This window comes from Strongylocentrotus purpuratus, unplaced genomic scaffold (genome assembly GCF_000002235.5).
Source record: "Strongylocentrotus purpuratus isolate Spur 01 unplaced genomic scaffold, Spur_5.0 spur5_contig_833, whole genome shotgun sequence".
In the NCBI taxonomy this organism is placed as follows: domain Eukaryota; kingdom Metazoa; phylum Echinodermata; class Echinoidea; order Camarodonta; family Strongylocentrotidae; genus Strongylocentrotus; species Strongylocentrotus purpuratus.
This window is the reverse complement of record NW_022145539.1, coordinates 1,091,301-1,107,365: the sequence shown is the minus strand read 5'-3', so window position 1 is coordinate 1,107,365 and position 16,065 is coordinate 1,091,301. Positions and strand designations below refer to the sequence as shown.

Below are 16,065 nucleotides of genomic sequence, written 5' to 3'. Positions count from 1 at the left end.
TCAATCTCGCGCTCGCAGATTTAGCAGGAGTAATTGTGTACGCAGGCTTCAATACAGTTACATTCAAGAAAGAGGTATGTTTTATTTTCTTTTACATTTTTAGATATTAATGGGAGAATTTTTTTATGTTCGTATGTTTGTCCTATGTGGCAAACTAAACATCGTACAATTATTTATCAGTTATCGTGGTGTGATGACCTGTATCCAGCAGACAAGCTTACTGACGATAATATGCTGAAATGTCTACAATATTAACAACACAGAACGTATAAAAGTATTTTGACGAACTTGTGTGCTTCTCTTCGAAGACATTGTATACATCTATTTCACTTATAATTCAAATTAATGCCAGTGACAAGAATGTTATGCCTGTGTAATTCTTAACATTGGGATCAATATCAAAATCATTCATAACTTCCCACTTTGCCTTTACAGTTCTTATTGTAACTGTTGTCGATCACGAGAACCCAATAAATTCAGTCAGACACAGGCTTTTACGGGAGTTGTCAATCTTTATTTTACGTCTCCGTATCCATCCATGTAACTCCGTGAAAACTGTATGACAAAGACAAAATTGCAAGCATAATAAGTAAATATGCAAATGAATCTAACCACAACTGCAATGCTTCAATACGTTACCAAATAAGGAAATGAGCATTTATATCGATTACAGTTTCGATCGATTACAGAATCATCTACGCAAAATAATCTTGGCTATAAACCCTTGCCAATCGTTATAATCATTAGGTCATACAATTCATAAGGCTTCTATGGCTCCTTGTAACTTGACAGCTTAACTAAATTGAATCAACTCCAATAACGAAAGAATAATGACTTTTTATTGCCCCACATATGCCTTTCTATGTAAGTAGAAAGTGTAGATCCTTCCAGACCTTCCTTGTAAACTTCATTTATCTTTGTCCTAAATTACCCTAATACTAGTACTTTCATAACTATGATAAATGAAACCTGTCTCATACAGTCATAAGTCATATATATATATATATCAGTCATTACTCTTTACCTTATCCAATATTTCATAAATGGTTTTACCGTTCTACGTAAATTCCTACACAGTCGCACATTACACGTGTACATGAACGTATCGCTACATACAACCAGACTTGGCTTTATATCCAAATTAATCTTCATAATCCTTTACATTACAGCACTTAATTGCAAGCAAACATCATATATATAAATATACTGACCTCTGTGCCCTTTTGTGAACTGAATATCCCTCAGAATACGATTTTTGACAAATCAAAACATTCGGTAACAAACAAACTCAGCTTGCTCCATCGAACCAAAAATCAGCTGCCACTAGAGGGCGACAAATTTCTGAGCAAGTCAACGTCATACACTTATCTATACCTGGTTATTGTTTTTATGACTAAATACCGTGTTCATGAGCTTTGTATAGCTTGACGACTACTTTCCATTTAGATCTCCTTGGAGTTTATGATAATACCCAAGTCACACACACATATGCACACACACATACGCATTTCCAACAAACCAATAACCGACAAAGTCGTAGTCACTCAGGGTGACGTCATTTTGTGTTCGGTTCATTGTCGGTCTTGGATCCGTCTCGCCGTTGCGACTAGAAGGTAAAACAAACTATTTCAATTGTTTTTATTATACAATCAATATAACATTGTTTTGTTGACGGTGGGGATGTGACAAAGTATCAAGCTCATTTACTGAATATCTACCTGGCTACCTGGCTGCCGCCGTCAGTTGCTGGCGATTGGCGACCACATCTGCACATCTTCTTGTTGTCGTTCTCCATTTGTTTCTATCCTGTGCTAATCTTTTGGCTTCTGAATATGTGAGACCTGTCCATTCTTTGATGTTATCGAACTACTGCTTTCTCTGTCTGCCTATTTATTCTTTTTTGCTTCTACTTGGCCTTCTATTATTTGTGCTGCAAAGGGACTCCCACTGCCACGCAGAATGTGTCCAAAGTAACCCATCTTGCGGCAGGCAATTTTTCCAAGGATATGTCTTTCTTCTGTGTTTAGTTCCTGTAGAATACTGAGGTTAGTCCTTCCAGCTGATCTTTAACATTTTCCTCCAGAACCACATTTCTGCTGCCATGATGCGGTTTTCATCGGCTTTGAGCAGTGTCCAGCTTTCAGCACCATAAAGCAAAGCACTCCAAACAAAGGTTTTGACCGGTTTTATTTTCAGACCTGTTGGGATGTTCCTGTCATTCCAAAGTACATGCAGGTCAACCATTCTCTTCTTTGCTATGGCTTTTCTTATCTTTATGTCTCTGGTACAGCTGGCATCGCCGTTCTTTGTAGATCCAAGATATTTGAAGCTTTCCACATCTTTGACTGTTTCCCCGTCGATCTGGATGTTACAATCGGTATCTGAGGTTTTACCAGCAACTAGGAGTTTAGTCTTTTTAACATTTAAATGAAAGTTGAGTTTCTTGCCGGCATCGTTTACTGCATGTGTGAGACTTCAATTCCGTCTTTGGAAGATTCGATTAGTGCTGTGTCGTCAGCATATCTGAGATTTGAGATGTTTTTGCCACCAAATTTAATGCCATAGTGTGCGACATCTGCTTCCCTCATTCCACTTTTTGTGTATGTGACGAAGAGGTATGGTGATGAGATACAGTCCCGTCTTGCACCTTTTCCTATCTCAAACTATTCAGTATATTTACCATCCCAACGGATTCTAGCTCTTTGGTTTACATAGAGAGTCAGATTGGATTAATGTGACGAGGTGTTTTGGGAAGCCCATATCTAAGAAGATGGAGAAAAGTTTAATGTGGCTCATAGAATCAAACGCCTTTATGTAGTCGATGAACATAATAAAAGCTTGTTGATCCATGGCAATCACCTTCTCAAGTAAAACTTGCAAACATACAAGCATGTCTCTTATCCCTCTACCTTTTCTGTAGCTCTAGTTGCTCTAACTTTTGTTTCATTCTGTTAACAATTATCACGAGTAAGATTTTGCTGGTATGACTGATAAGGGCAATAGTCCTGTAGTTTGAGCACAGTTTTTGATCCCCAGATTTAAACAGGACAACAAATTCCTGTATCTTCCATTCATCTGGCCAATGGCAAGAAGTCCAAATGCTCGCACATAATTTGTGGAGAAATTTGATACCATATGGTCCTGTAGCTTTCACCAGTTCGGCTGGTTTTCCATCAATTCCTGGTGAATTCCCTGCTCTGAGCTTCTTCACTGCATGTTTAACTTCTGAAAGAAGTGGCATTGGTTCTTGATCCATTTTAGGGACCTGCTCTTCTGTTTGTGGACACTCATCAATTGGTCTTTTGAAAAGCTCAGTTCCATATTCTTTTCAGCGGTCCATTATGTTTTTCCTCTGATCTAAAATGATGCCGTTCTTGTCTTTTATACATGATTGTTGCGCTTCTCTGGGTTTGGTCTTGACATATTTGATAGCTGAGTATATTTCTTTTGCTTTGCCAGCTATGTTGAAATCGTTCACTTCCCGACATCTTTCTTCCAACCAATATGCTTCATCCTTCCTTATGTTTCTTTGGATTTCTGATCTTAGATTCTTGTACCTTTCTTCCTTGGCTTTTGTACCTTTATCCCGTCTTAATTCTACCCATATAGTTTCCGATGGAGATTCTTTGTTAGTTTCTATTTCAGAGAGATTCTTCTTGAATTTGGTTTCTGATGAGTTGAAGAAAGACTGTAGAGTTTTGGGGTCTTCAAGTGATTTGACATTCAGTCTCCTTGATTTTGATACCTTGCTGACTTTAGACAGTTTGATTTGCATCTTTGCGACTAACAGTATAAATAAAAAAAAACAAAAACAATAGTGGGTTCTTGTATAGCGCTCATCTCAGTCAGATTTGACCCTCCTGGCGCTCCAGATTATTACCCTGGTCCGTATCACAGTCTGCTCCTGGGAAAGCTTTGGCATCTTTGATGCTTGACTTCCATCTGCGCCTGATCAAGATGTAATCAATTTGGTTCCTATACCTGTCCCCAGGGGATTTCCAAGTGACTAAGATTCCTCTTGTGGTGGTCAAACGTTGTGTTTGTTAAAATAAGGTTATTGACATAACAGAATTTTGCTAATTTATCTCCACTCTCATTTCTGTTGCCAAGGCCAAATTTGCCCACTCCACACCTGATGTCTTCACCTTTTCCAAACCTTAGCATTGAAGTCTCCCATGATTACTAGTGTGTCACCATTGTTAACTTTATCCACAGTTGTGTGTAGTAGTCCATAAAACTGTTCTATAGTGTTCATGTCATGTGTTGATGTGGGAGTATAGACCTGGATGATGGTGAGGTGTTTTGATTTTGCTATCAATCTAACCATCACAATTCTCTCTGATACTGGAGTGTATGCATCAAGTGCATTTCTGGCTTCATTTGTGAGTAAGATGGCTACACCACTTTCACTTTTGCCGCTATCCTTTCCTGAGAAGACAATAGTGGTGTCTCTGTCTGGTTTGAGTACTCCTTCCCCTTTCCATCTGGTTTCGCTTAGTTCAACTATGTTCAATTTCATATTCTTTAGTTCCTTTATCAGGAGTTCCAGCTTTCCTAACTGGTTCATTGTTCTCACATTCCAGGTGCCTAAACGTAGCATTTGCTTCTTCTTGCATAGGTTAACAGCAGACGGGAATGACGTCCTGCCATCAGATGATATCCTTTCCGAGGCGGAGTTTGGGGAACCACCGTCATGGGCATATCTTGCCGCTGTCTCCTCCTCTTCCCCAGTAGCATTACGGGTGGGCACCCTAGGGGTCTCAACTTCCACCTGAAAAGGCTCGATTTTCTTATTCAGTTGTGCATCATGTGGTATTCTCGGGAAAATTTACGACAGTGGGTTCCCGTTACCTTCTGCCTCACCCTGGTCTGTTCGTCCTAATTGAAGTCAATGGGTTAACAACCCCCACCCCGAGAAGGTAGACCAGGACGCCTGCCTGTATCTCACAAGTCGGTTGACCCCTCACTTATCATGCTGTTCCTACATGCATAAAGCTACCAGGGCCAGTCTCCTCCTTGTATGGTCCATCACCATCAACAGTGATAAGAGACACAGGCTTATAGGGGGTTATGAAGATCTAAATAAAAGCTAACCGAAAACTTGCTCATTTAATTTTTTTTTTTAATTTTTTTTTTTTACTGATTGTAGAAAATATCTTTCCCCGAAATGTATTTTTTTATGTGTTTTTTCAGACAGTATCCGAAGACACGTATTAGTTTTAAATGTTTTATTTTATATATAATATAGGAGATAGAATCGTCAACTTGGGTGCTGCTTGTAGTACTCTTCACGTCTCTACTCGTGTCCACTTTGAGCATCTTACAGGTAGCTATCTATCAGCTCATCACCATCACGATTGACCCTTTCGGCGTGAAGAACATCATCACTACCACTCGATGTGTCATCACCTGTATCGTAACATGGGTCATTTCAGGAGGGTTCGTAGTCACTATAGGTGTCGCCCAAATAGGTCAGCATAACATTTTTGTAATGTTGTGCCTATTTACGATCTCCCTAGCAACAACATCGATTTGTTACATCTGCATCTATCGCTCTGTTGCTAAGGTAGAATCCAACGGTAACGGCCAGCTGGAAGAGCGCAAGAAGGAAAACCAACGTGTCCTGCGGACATTCTGCATAATATTAGGGACTACTGTCTTCTTTATGCTGTACCCCATAGGTTATGAGTTTTACAAGGGAAATGCAAGTGGTTATATCGAAACCTGCCTTGATTATGCCCAAGACATGATGATAATTACCAATTACATAGCTAATATCGTCATTTACTGGTGGAGGCTCAGGGAGTTTCGATCCTTGATATCTACTTGCACAAAGCTTTGTAACACCGTTAATCCACAGGTCGTTGGGTTCTGAACAATGGCGTACCTAAAGAGGGGGCAGGCTAGGTGCCATGTCAGGGGCGACACCTGAAGAAGTGCGACCCCACCCCCCCCCTTTAAAAGAGAAGAGGCGCACATATGCAAAAGACGAAAAGCAAAACGAGAAAAAGAAAAGAAGAAAAATAGAGGGTGTTTTTTAGGATTTGAATTTTGAAATTATGCGAAACTTTAAAAGCTCGACCGCTCTCACATACGTTGCTCTAGGATCTTGTATATTTTGATATAATGATAATAACAATAATAATAATAATATATATATTTTTTTAAATGCAACGAGAGTTTGAAAAGTGCTTGATTATCCTGTTAGAAGACAGCGCGTTGATACCATTAGCGCGCATTAAATGCATACCAGTCATCTTAAAGCCACTTTAAAGTGATGGGAGTTCCAAAGTCTCCAAAAATTTGATGGCAAAATTTTACTTAAATTGTATCGTAATGTGAAAGCGGATGTCATTTAAGATACACTTCTGCAAAGATTCCACTCCCCACAAAAAATGTATTTGAAGACATTTAAGAAAAGAATACATAATTTGCGTTTTCTGTTGTACGCAGAAATCCTAATTTTTGTATTCTTTCATCAATATTCGACTTCAAACACATTTGTTTCGAAAAGTTTTGCAGAAAAGTGTCTTAATAAATGACATCCTCTTTCACATTAAGATACATTTTAAGTGAGATTTTGCCCATCATTTTTTTTTTGGCGAATTTTGAGCTCCCAACACTTATGAGGGGCTACAATAATTTGTTGCAAGCTCTCAAACTGAATTAATTTCTTGTTACCAAAAAAAAAAGGGGGGGGGGGGTAAGGCATTGAAACATCAAAGTAAAGGACACTTCAAGAATGGAGATCATAAAAGCAATTTTTAGTGTTTGTTGCCTAAAATTCTGCAAAGAGATGTTTTTTTGAAGAATTTCTAAGTAACACAGTTCTTGTCTCCTTTTAAAAATAAAATGGTTGGATGTTTCCAATATTACACTGCTCGTGTCGGATTGATTACAAAGATATGAATGAGTAAAAGATGTAAGTCATCAGTTAAATAAAAAGCATCTTGGAATATTTATAATGTTGGTTTTATCTCTTTCTACATCTCATCAAGACAAATTGATAACAAATTCATTATTAAGATTACTTGTTTGCATATAATCAATTGATTATTCTACTACAACATTATAACGATTTGTGTATAGTGAGATGCAATTGCTTATATGCATGTACATGAACATTGTATTATGAAACTTAATTGAGATTGTATATACATCAATATTTTGTTTTACAAATCAAGAGTGAAAAATAATTATTGTCTTATTGTGATCAACGTAAATTCATATTGTATTGACACTTAGTATGTGATACAAGTGCAACATATGGCAAATTACATTGTAAAAATTGTAAAGGGGAATATCAATCAATTTATTTTGAAATAAAGTTGAGTGTCCGTGTTCAGAAGAGTAGTTTTGTGATTGTAATTATGCTTACGTTAAATAACATCGCATCATGAGATTAAGATCAGACTGGAGCATGATTTCTCGTAGGGGAGCAAGGGGACACACCGTCCTATGCACCTAAGTCAAGTAAGTCAAGCTTATTATCTAAACAAAACAGATACATTATCAATTTTTTTTAAATTAACGGATAACAAAATCTAAAATTGCAGTGTGACATAGCCAATTGAGTGCAAATATCGAAATGAATGTCTTCATGATTTAGAAAAGGTAGGTGTTTCTTTCTATTAAATCATCATTCAACAGTGAATTATTCGTCTCTTATTTTAAAAAGGCACTTCATTATCTTTTGCATGTACTTGTTCCTCATTTCATCTATATCTATAAACGTGATGTATTTATTTCTTGTAATTATGTATTTTCTTGAATATTACTGTAACGCCAGTTGAAACCAAATTTCTATGTGACTTGATTGAAAAGACCGAATAAAAATATTTTGTATCTTGTATCTTGTATCTTGTTTTTTACGGCGAAATCTGCTTTTGCGAGATATTCGGCTAGCCTCAGATAAATGTGTTAAAACTTTGATTAAAAACAAACTTAACCTTTGAAACTTGGGTTAATATGTAAAATGTTATTTGTCTAATAAATGATGTGTATTAAAGTAAAAGCATTTCTTATTGGCTTTTGAATACTGAAGTTGCGAATTCGTTGTAATGTCTAATAATGATTATAATAATGGCCCAGGGATAGTGGTTGCCAAGCAGTCAAACAGAAACAAACTAACAAACAAGTACAATAACAACAACAAATACTGTCAAAAAATAAAAATAAAAACAAGAACAAACAACAACAACGAGAAACGCAGCACAACAATGAATATTTCCAATACAATTCATAAGTATTGCGTTTTTTACCTGTCACCTTTTCGAAAATAATTTTTTTTTGGCTGATCTTGTTATTATAGATTTCTGTGGATGTGTTTTTGTTGTTGCATAGATTATTCATTCGTGCCTGCGCGGCAAATCACATAATTAATACTTTTACTTTTTACCTAATGATACGTATTATTATTATTATTATCTGATGCCGTCTTCAAAGCTTTGTTGGAGACGTACTTGTTTTCAGAAGCCTTGGAATATTTAATGATTGTGTGTCCATAAAGTAGCACTGTTTGGAGATTTTTTTTTCCATCAAAGCGCAGTAGAAGATATACTTGCGCTGTTTATATTGATTTATTTTGTGTTTGTTATTATTATCATTATTATTATAATTTTATTTAATCATAAAAAGGCCAGAGTTAATATTTATTGTTAGTTTCAAGTTAGCTTCAGGCTTATTCCACCCATTAAAACAGAAACGACAATACGGGTAATAATAAACACCCGAACACACATAAACACACACACACCCACACACACGCACACACACGCACCAACCCTCACGCACACACCAATATACACATTTACATAAAGGAATGAAAATAATATTAAATTCAGAGGAAAGGAGGCAGCAGAATCCATAGGCATGTCGACGGCTATAGTTTTAAGATAAAGTTAAAATTATCATTTAAAAAAGTAAAAAATTAAAACAATCAGAACAATCATAAATAATTAAGGATATTACAAATCCCACAAACAGGGTAATTTAAATTTGAAGTACATCTATATGGTTTACAAAATAATAATAGATGAATCAATGGTTGTCCTCGTATCAAATTAATGATAATGAACATTAACTTTGTCTTCTTTGTCACACTTGTTATTTATCAATTTTCGTCAAAAAGTCAAGAAAAGTCAAGTAAAAAGTAGGGGTGGCACATGCAAAGGAAAAAGAAGAGAAACAAAAAAGGGAGAAAATGAAATGAGGAGCCCGAAGAGAAGATGAAATGTGTCCTCTTACACATCCGTCTCAAAGTGGATAGGTTAATTTACGTTCCACTCATCTAATAACTCCATTTCTTCATGATTTGATTGCAGAGGCCCACTCCGTTATTGGAGCCTGGCTATACGCCACTGTTTGCATGCGTTCATTGAGTGACACGGCACATTGTCGGGTTTATCGCAGTCATGACAACGAGTTGTTGTCTCCTAAATCCAATTTACGATATTCAACAAGTTAATATTCTCTCAGAGAATAGAGCAAGGCATCACCCTCGAAACGAATGCATCTCAGAGAGCATCTGACAAAAATAGGTTGTGACTTCGACTGTGCTTTGTTAGAGGGAAAGCATTTCTGAATGTTGTAGATTTGTGATAGTGATGATTTTTAGTCATACACATCGTCATTTAGAGTCGATTCTATAGTCGGGCACTTCGTTTAAGGATTCAGATGCCACACCTTCTGGACGAACTCTGTTTGTTCTTTTGTTTGTTATTTTATTGCCCTTTTGTTTTGTTTTTGTTTGTTAGGTTGCTGTTTGTCGTTTACTTCGGTCAATGAATATAAAAGAGGCACGGTAATAAACGAGTATCAGAAAATATCAGAATCATAGAAACGTAAGTAGAGCTGCAGAACAGAGAGCAAGACGCCCTCTCACACGAAGCCTGGCGGAAATTATCGAAATCGGTGGATAGCGCCAATAAACCTAACAAAAACAACAAGAACAAGAACAAGAACAACGAGCTGCATAAGGGAACAAGAAGTAGTCATGTTGGAAGATAAAGAAGTATGTTTTGTTGTAATGTCGATGATCACATTAATAGAACTTGCGATTGGCTTCATACTGATCACGTCAACCTTGCTTGTCATTCTCTCTCATCCACGGTTTCGGAAACGACACCATATATTTCCGTTCAACCTCGCTCTCGCTGATTTAGCAGGAGTAATTGTGTTCGCAGTCTTCGAGACAGTTAAATTCAAGAACGAGGTATGTTTGAATTTTTTAATAAAAAAAAAAAAAAAAAATTGGAGTAGTTTTGATGTTCGTATGTTTTTCTTATGTGACAAACAAAAAAAATCGTACAATTTTTTGTATCTGTTATCGTGGTGTGATGACCTGTATCTAACAGACAATCTTACCGAAGAAAATTGCACAAATGTCTACAATAAGAATATAACACAGAACGTATATATACAAGGAGTATAGAAGTATTTTGAGAAACAAGTCACACACACATACACATATCAAATCAACCGATAACCGACAAAGTCGCGGCCACTCAGGGTGACGTCATTTTGTGTTCGGTCCATTGTCGGTCTTGGGTCGGCCTTGCCGTTTTGACTAAAGGTAAAACAAACTACATAGATTGTTTTTGTTATACAATCAGTACACAATGGTTTTGTTGACGATGGGGATATGAAAATTATTAAGCTCAGTAAAAAAAAGATGTAAACAAAAGCTAGCCGAAAACTTGCTCATTTACTGATTCTACAAAATATCTTTCCCCAAATGTATTTGTACGTGTTTTTCAGACAATATCCGATGACACGTATTTTTTAATGTTCTATTTTATGTATATAGGAGCGTAAAGACTTATATAAAGTCGAGGGAGTGGCTGTAATACTCTTTACTTCTTTACTCGTGTCCAACTTGAGTATCTTACTGGTCGCTATTTATCAGCTCATCACCATCACGATTGACCCTTTCGGCGTGAAGAACATCATCACTACCACTAGATGTGTCATCACCTGTATCTTAACATGGTTCGTTTCGGGAGGGTTCGTAATCACTATCAGCATATTTAGTTATCAGGGTTTCAATATTTTAATTACGGGTCTCATTGCGATCTCCCTAGCAACAACATCTATCTGTTACATCTTCATATATCGCTCCATTGCTAAGGTAGAATCCAACGGTAACGGCCAGCTGGAAGAGCGCAAGAAGGAAAACCAACGTGTCCTGCGGACATTCTGCATAATATTAGGGACTACTGTCTTTTTTATTCTGTACCCCATAGGTTATGGGTGTTACTCGGAATTTCATACAGGTGAAGATATCCTTGCTTGCACTTATGATGCACAAGAGATGATGATAATTACCAATTACATAGTTAATAACATCATTTACTGGTGGAGGCTCAAGGTGTTTCGATCCTTGATATCTACTTGCACAAAGCGTTGTAACACCGTTAATCCACAGGTCGTTGCGTTCTGATCAGTGACATATACCTAGGCAGGGGGCGGGCTAGGGGGCCATGCCATGGACGGCACTTGAAGAAGCGCCCCCCCCCCGCCCCGCAAAATAGAAGATGCAAAAATATGGAAAAGACGAAAAGCAAAACGCGAAAAAGGGAAGAAGAATTGTGATCAGAAAGGATTAAGCACCCCCGGTACGCATGGTAAAGTACATTACAAATAGAGTTTTTTTTTTGCTGAGGATTTGAAAATATGCGAAAGCTTCTCAAGCTCGGTCGCTTTGCTCACACATAATTTTGTGTTGTTCTAGGATCTTGCAATTTTGAATATGATAATGATAATAATAATAATAATTATACTAATAATACTAATAATAGGCCTATGTCTTGTTTATCAAGGGTCGCCTCATCAGTATCAATACTGTTCTCTATAGGGGCCTGCAGTCATTATTATTACCCCAGATAGTACTTTTTTTAAGGGTTCAACATAAAGAAAAAAAAGGCATTTCTTGTTTCTTTGCTCTCTACTATGCAAGGTGTATAAACAAATGCAACGAGAGTTTGAAAAGTGCTTGATTATCCTATTAGAAGACAGCGCGTTGATACCATCAGCGCGTATTAAATGCATATCAGTCATCTTAAAGCTACTTTAAACTGTTGGGAGCTCCAAAGTCGCCAAAAATTTGATGGCAACATTTCACTTAAATTATATCGTAATGTGAAAGCGGATGTCATTTAAGATACACTTCTGCAAAGATTCCACTCCCCCAAAATTTGTATTTGAAGACAAATATTAAGAAAAGAATACACAATTTGCGTTTTCTGTTGTACGCAGAAATCCTAAATTTTGTATTCTTTTATCAATATTCGACTTCAAACACATTTGTTTTGAAAATTTTTGCAGAAAAGTGTCTCAAATGACATCCTCTTTCACATTACGATACATGTTAAGTGAAATTTTGCCTTTAATTTTTTGGCAAATTTGGAGCTCCCAACACTTTACAAGAGCTATAACCTTTTTTTTTAACAAAAAAAAAAAGGTTTTTATTGTTATTTCTGAAAAATTAACGGAGTAAAAGATTCAATTAATATATGATATCATCTCAAACTACAAAACAGGCATCCGCTCATGCACCATAGGGGCTATAACATTTTGTTGCAAGCTCTCAAACTGAATTAATTTCTTGTTACAAAGGGGGGGGGGGGGGGTAGAGAATGAAGATTAATGAAATTTACTCAAATTTTAAGATTACTCAATGTTTTTAGTATCGTATTAGAGGCATGGTGGCCATGTTCAAATAAAATAAAACTAAGTATGGAAACATCAAGAATGGACATCATAAAATCAATACTTGGTGTTTGTTGCTTAAAGTTCCGCAAAGAGATGTTTGAAGAATTTCTAAGTAACACAGTTCTTGACTCCTTTTTTTATAAGGCGAGGCGTCAAAAATATCGATACCAGCAGGCTGCCGCCTCACGTATTGGCGCATCGAGGCTGCAATTACGGCCGAAGCCTGGCTGGGGCAATTATTTTTCACTTATTAGCCCAGCCGGCTTGCGCCAGGCTGGGATCTGAGGCTCGGTTTCCATTCGAAAGGCGGCAGCCGGCGCATGCTTTTGTTCGGAGACCATTATGATGACATCATGAGTTAATTGAGGGTCCTACCGCCAGCAGTAGCCGGCTGAGCTAATTTAAAAAATGCAGCCAGGACGCACAAGTGCAGTTAGCTGCCGCTGGCTGGTATATTTATTTTTGACGCCTCGCCTAAAATGGCTGGATGTTTCCTACAGTACACTGCTCGTGTCGGATTGATTACAAAGATATGAATGAGTAAAAGATGTAAGTCATCAGTTAAATAAAAAGCATCTTGGAATATTTATAAATGAAAAAAAGGTTGGTTTTATCTCTCTTTCTACATCTCATCAATACAAATCGATAACAAATTCATTATTACGGTTACTAGTTTTCATATAATCAATTGAATATTTTACTACGACATTAGAACGATTTGTGTATTCATCCCTTAGTTCGATACAGTTGCTTCAGTGCATGTACATGTATTTTGAAACTTAATTGATATTGTATATACATCAACCTTTTGTTTTATAAATCATGAGTGAAAATTAGTATTTGTCTAATTGTGATCAACGTGAGTTTATATTGTGTTGACCATCAGTGTGTGATACAAGTGCAAAATATGGCAAAATATATTGTAGATATTTCTGAAACTATGATAGCAATGAATGACCGTAATAAACGGGAATATCGATTAACTTATTTGACATAAAGTTGAGTGCCCAGAAGGGTGTTTTATATTTTTATTGTTATGATGTTTAATAATAATAGCTCACATTTATAATGCGCCTAATACTACGTTTCTAGGCGCGGAACATATTATTACCCCGGTCACCGGATTCAGGCTTACCCACACACAAGGTATGCACATTCTCCACTCCCTGGGGAGCATTCCAGCCAGTCGCCATTTTACAAGCGCCACTTGCTAATCAAACCACATTAGCTTTCGCATCCTACCGGGTACCCATTTTAACACCTGGGTGGAGAGTGGCAAATGTAGATCAATGTCTTGCCAAAGGACATTAGTGCCGCGGCGGGACTTGAACCGCGGACCTTGTGATCCACAGTCCGGTGACATATCCACTCGACCACGACACCTCTACGACACCTTACGGTAAATTACCCTGCATCATAATTTTAATATATTATTAAGTATTTGGCGTCACCTGTGCCTGGGAGGTGAAAGCGAACTGAATCATTGTAACCCTTTGGGTCCCTCCTCCCGCCAGTGTAACTGATACTTTTATACCTTTTATGCATTATTTCAATCTTATTGTTAAAAGTGCATGATATTTCTGTAAATATTCACTCTTAGTTTTTATGCATATTAATTTAAAGGCTCATAGTAATGGGTTTTCATGGGTAATTTGACACCATTCGGGTGTTTAACCAATAAAAGATGTAGTCAATGAGCAAGAGTGGACTTAAATTTAATTCTCGATGAAAACCAAATACTATGAGCCTGAAAAGTGACTCGGTAACGTTGTTGAAGGTTAATGAAACAAGTTCGTAATTTTTACTAAACGTAACTAAAATAAAAGAGATCATAATTGATTTTTGTCGAAACCCCTTCCATCATACCCCGATTTTGATAAATGGTTCTTCTGTAGAACAAATTACAGATTATAAATATTTAGGTACTACTGTCTTAAAGTCACTTGATTTGACTAAGAACATTGTAGAAATCCAAAAGAAAGCCAACCAGAGACTATATTATATTAGGGTAATGAAAAACTTAAGAGTAGATAGTAAGCTGATAGAACTGTTCTTTAAGTCCCTAATTCAGAGTGTCCTAACCTTCAACCTGATTTGCTATTATGCAAACGCTACAATTGCTGCCAAGAAACTACTCGAGCGTCCCAGAAATGCAGCACAATGTATCACAGGAACCGATCTAACATCCATAGAAGATCTGTATCAGTAAAATGCCCTTTCTAAAGTAAAACAATTAAACAAATAATATGCATGACCCCTCGCACCCACTGAATGAGCATTTCAAGTATAATAACATATCTGGAACACGCCTGTGCACACCACGAACTCAACGTGCACGTTTCCGAAGATCCTTTATTCCCGACTCCATTCATCTGTTCAATTCAAAAGCAAAACGTGTTTGATTACAATGAACCTACCATGTCAATGTATCAATATAAATGTCATATTATATAAATTTCAAACATACGCCATGAATATTGCATCCAACAACCAATTACCGATTGCGCCACTAACTATGTGAAATCAATAAAGTTAACAATAATAATGATGTCGGTAATAATTATACTACCTAATATTGTAATCGGTGATAATAATAATAATAATAATAATAATTTATGTATTTATCATAATTTTAAGATTTACTATGGAATAATCATATTAAATGATTTAGCTTCATATTTTGTAAAATGGAAACCGATATTATCTCTATAACCACCCTCTATACCGTGGCTTACTCATTTATTACCTCATTCATTATGTATGTCTATCATATGTGTGTGTTTATCACTGTCCTGTAATATTATATTTGTATTGTATTATACTCTGTAACCAGTGGAAACAAAATTTCCTGAAAAGGAAAATACATTATTATACTTACACTTATACTTATACTTACTAAACCTTTGAAACTTAGGTCAATTTGTAAAACATTATTTGTCTAATAAATGATGTGTACAGTAAAAGCATTTCTTATTAGCTTTTGAATACTAAAGTTACGAATTCGTTGTTATGTCTAATAATGATTCTAATAGTGGCCCGGGATAGTGGTTGCCAAGCTTTCAAACAGAAACAAACTAACAAACAAGTACAACAACAATTAAGTTATACGTTTTTCAGGTCAACGAAGATTTCGTTAACTACTACTAGTTGTTACAAAAATTACAATATGACACATAGTCATTTAAACACAGTGATACGATCCATGAAATTTCTTCTTGAGATAAAGATTTATGTGCATTTTATTGATTAAAAAAAATAATAAAATAAACTGAATTTTGCATTCTGATGTTTGTAACCGTGCGCGTTGGTGCATATTTATGCTACAGTTTATCGACTTGAAAATGTCTTCATGAT

The 16,065-nt window shown here is 36.5% G+C and overlaps 1 protein-coding gene and 1 long non-coding RNA gene across 2 annotated transcripts; both read right to left on the bottom strand.

Moving 5' to 3' along the window:
* Nucleotides 1-492: 492 nt before the first annotated feature.
* On the bottom strand, nt 493-1,354 carry LOC115923453. The gene is made up of 2 exons (XR_004063892.1): nt 1,212-1,354; nt 493-555 (listed from the first exon to the last, which is right to left on the bottom strand). It is a non-coding gene; the product is annotated as an uncharacterized LOC115923453 (long non-coding RNA).
* A 2,787-nt stretch (nt 1,355-4,141) lies between these two features.
* On the bottom strand, nt 4,142-6,257 carry LOC115923477 (craniofacial development protein 2-like). The gene is made up of 3 exons (XM_030984175.1): nt 6,251-6,257; nt 5,325-5,409; nt 4,142-4,817 (listed from the first exon to the last, which is right to left on the bottom strand). Exons 1-3 carry the CDS (start codon nt 6,255-6,257, stop codon nt 4,142-4,144), a joined length of 768 nt encoding a protein of 255 aa, XP_030840035.1.
* Nucleotides 6,258-16,065: the final 9,808 nt, after the last annotated feature.

Excerpts from the sequence above, each read along its gene's own strand:
- LOC115923477 (XM_030984175.1), bottom strand. Across the intron at positions 4,818-5,324 it reads GAGCTGATAGATAGCTACCT|AATACCACATGATGCACAAC; the intron begins GTAAGATGCTCA and ends AATTTTCCCGAG.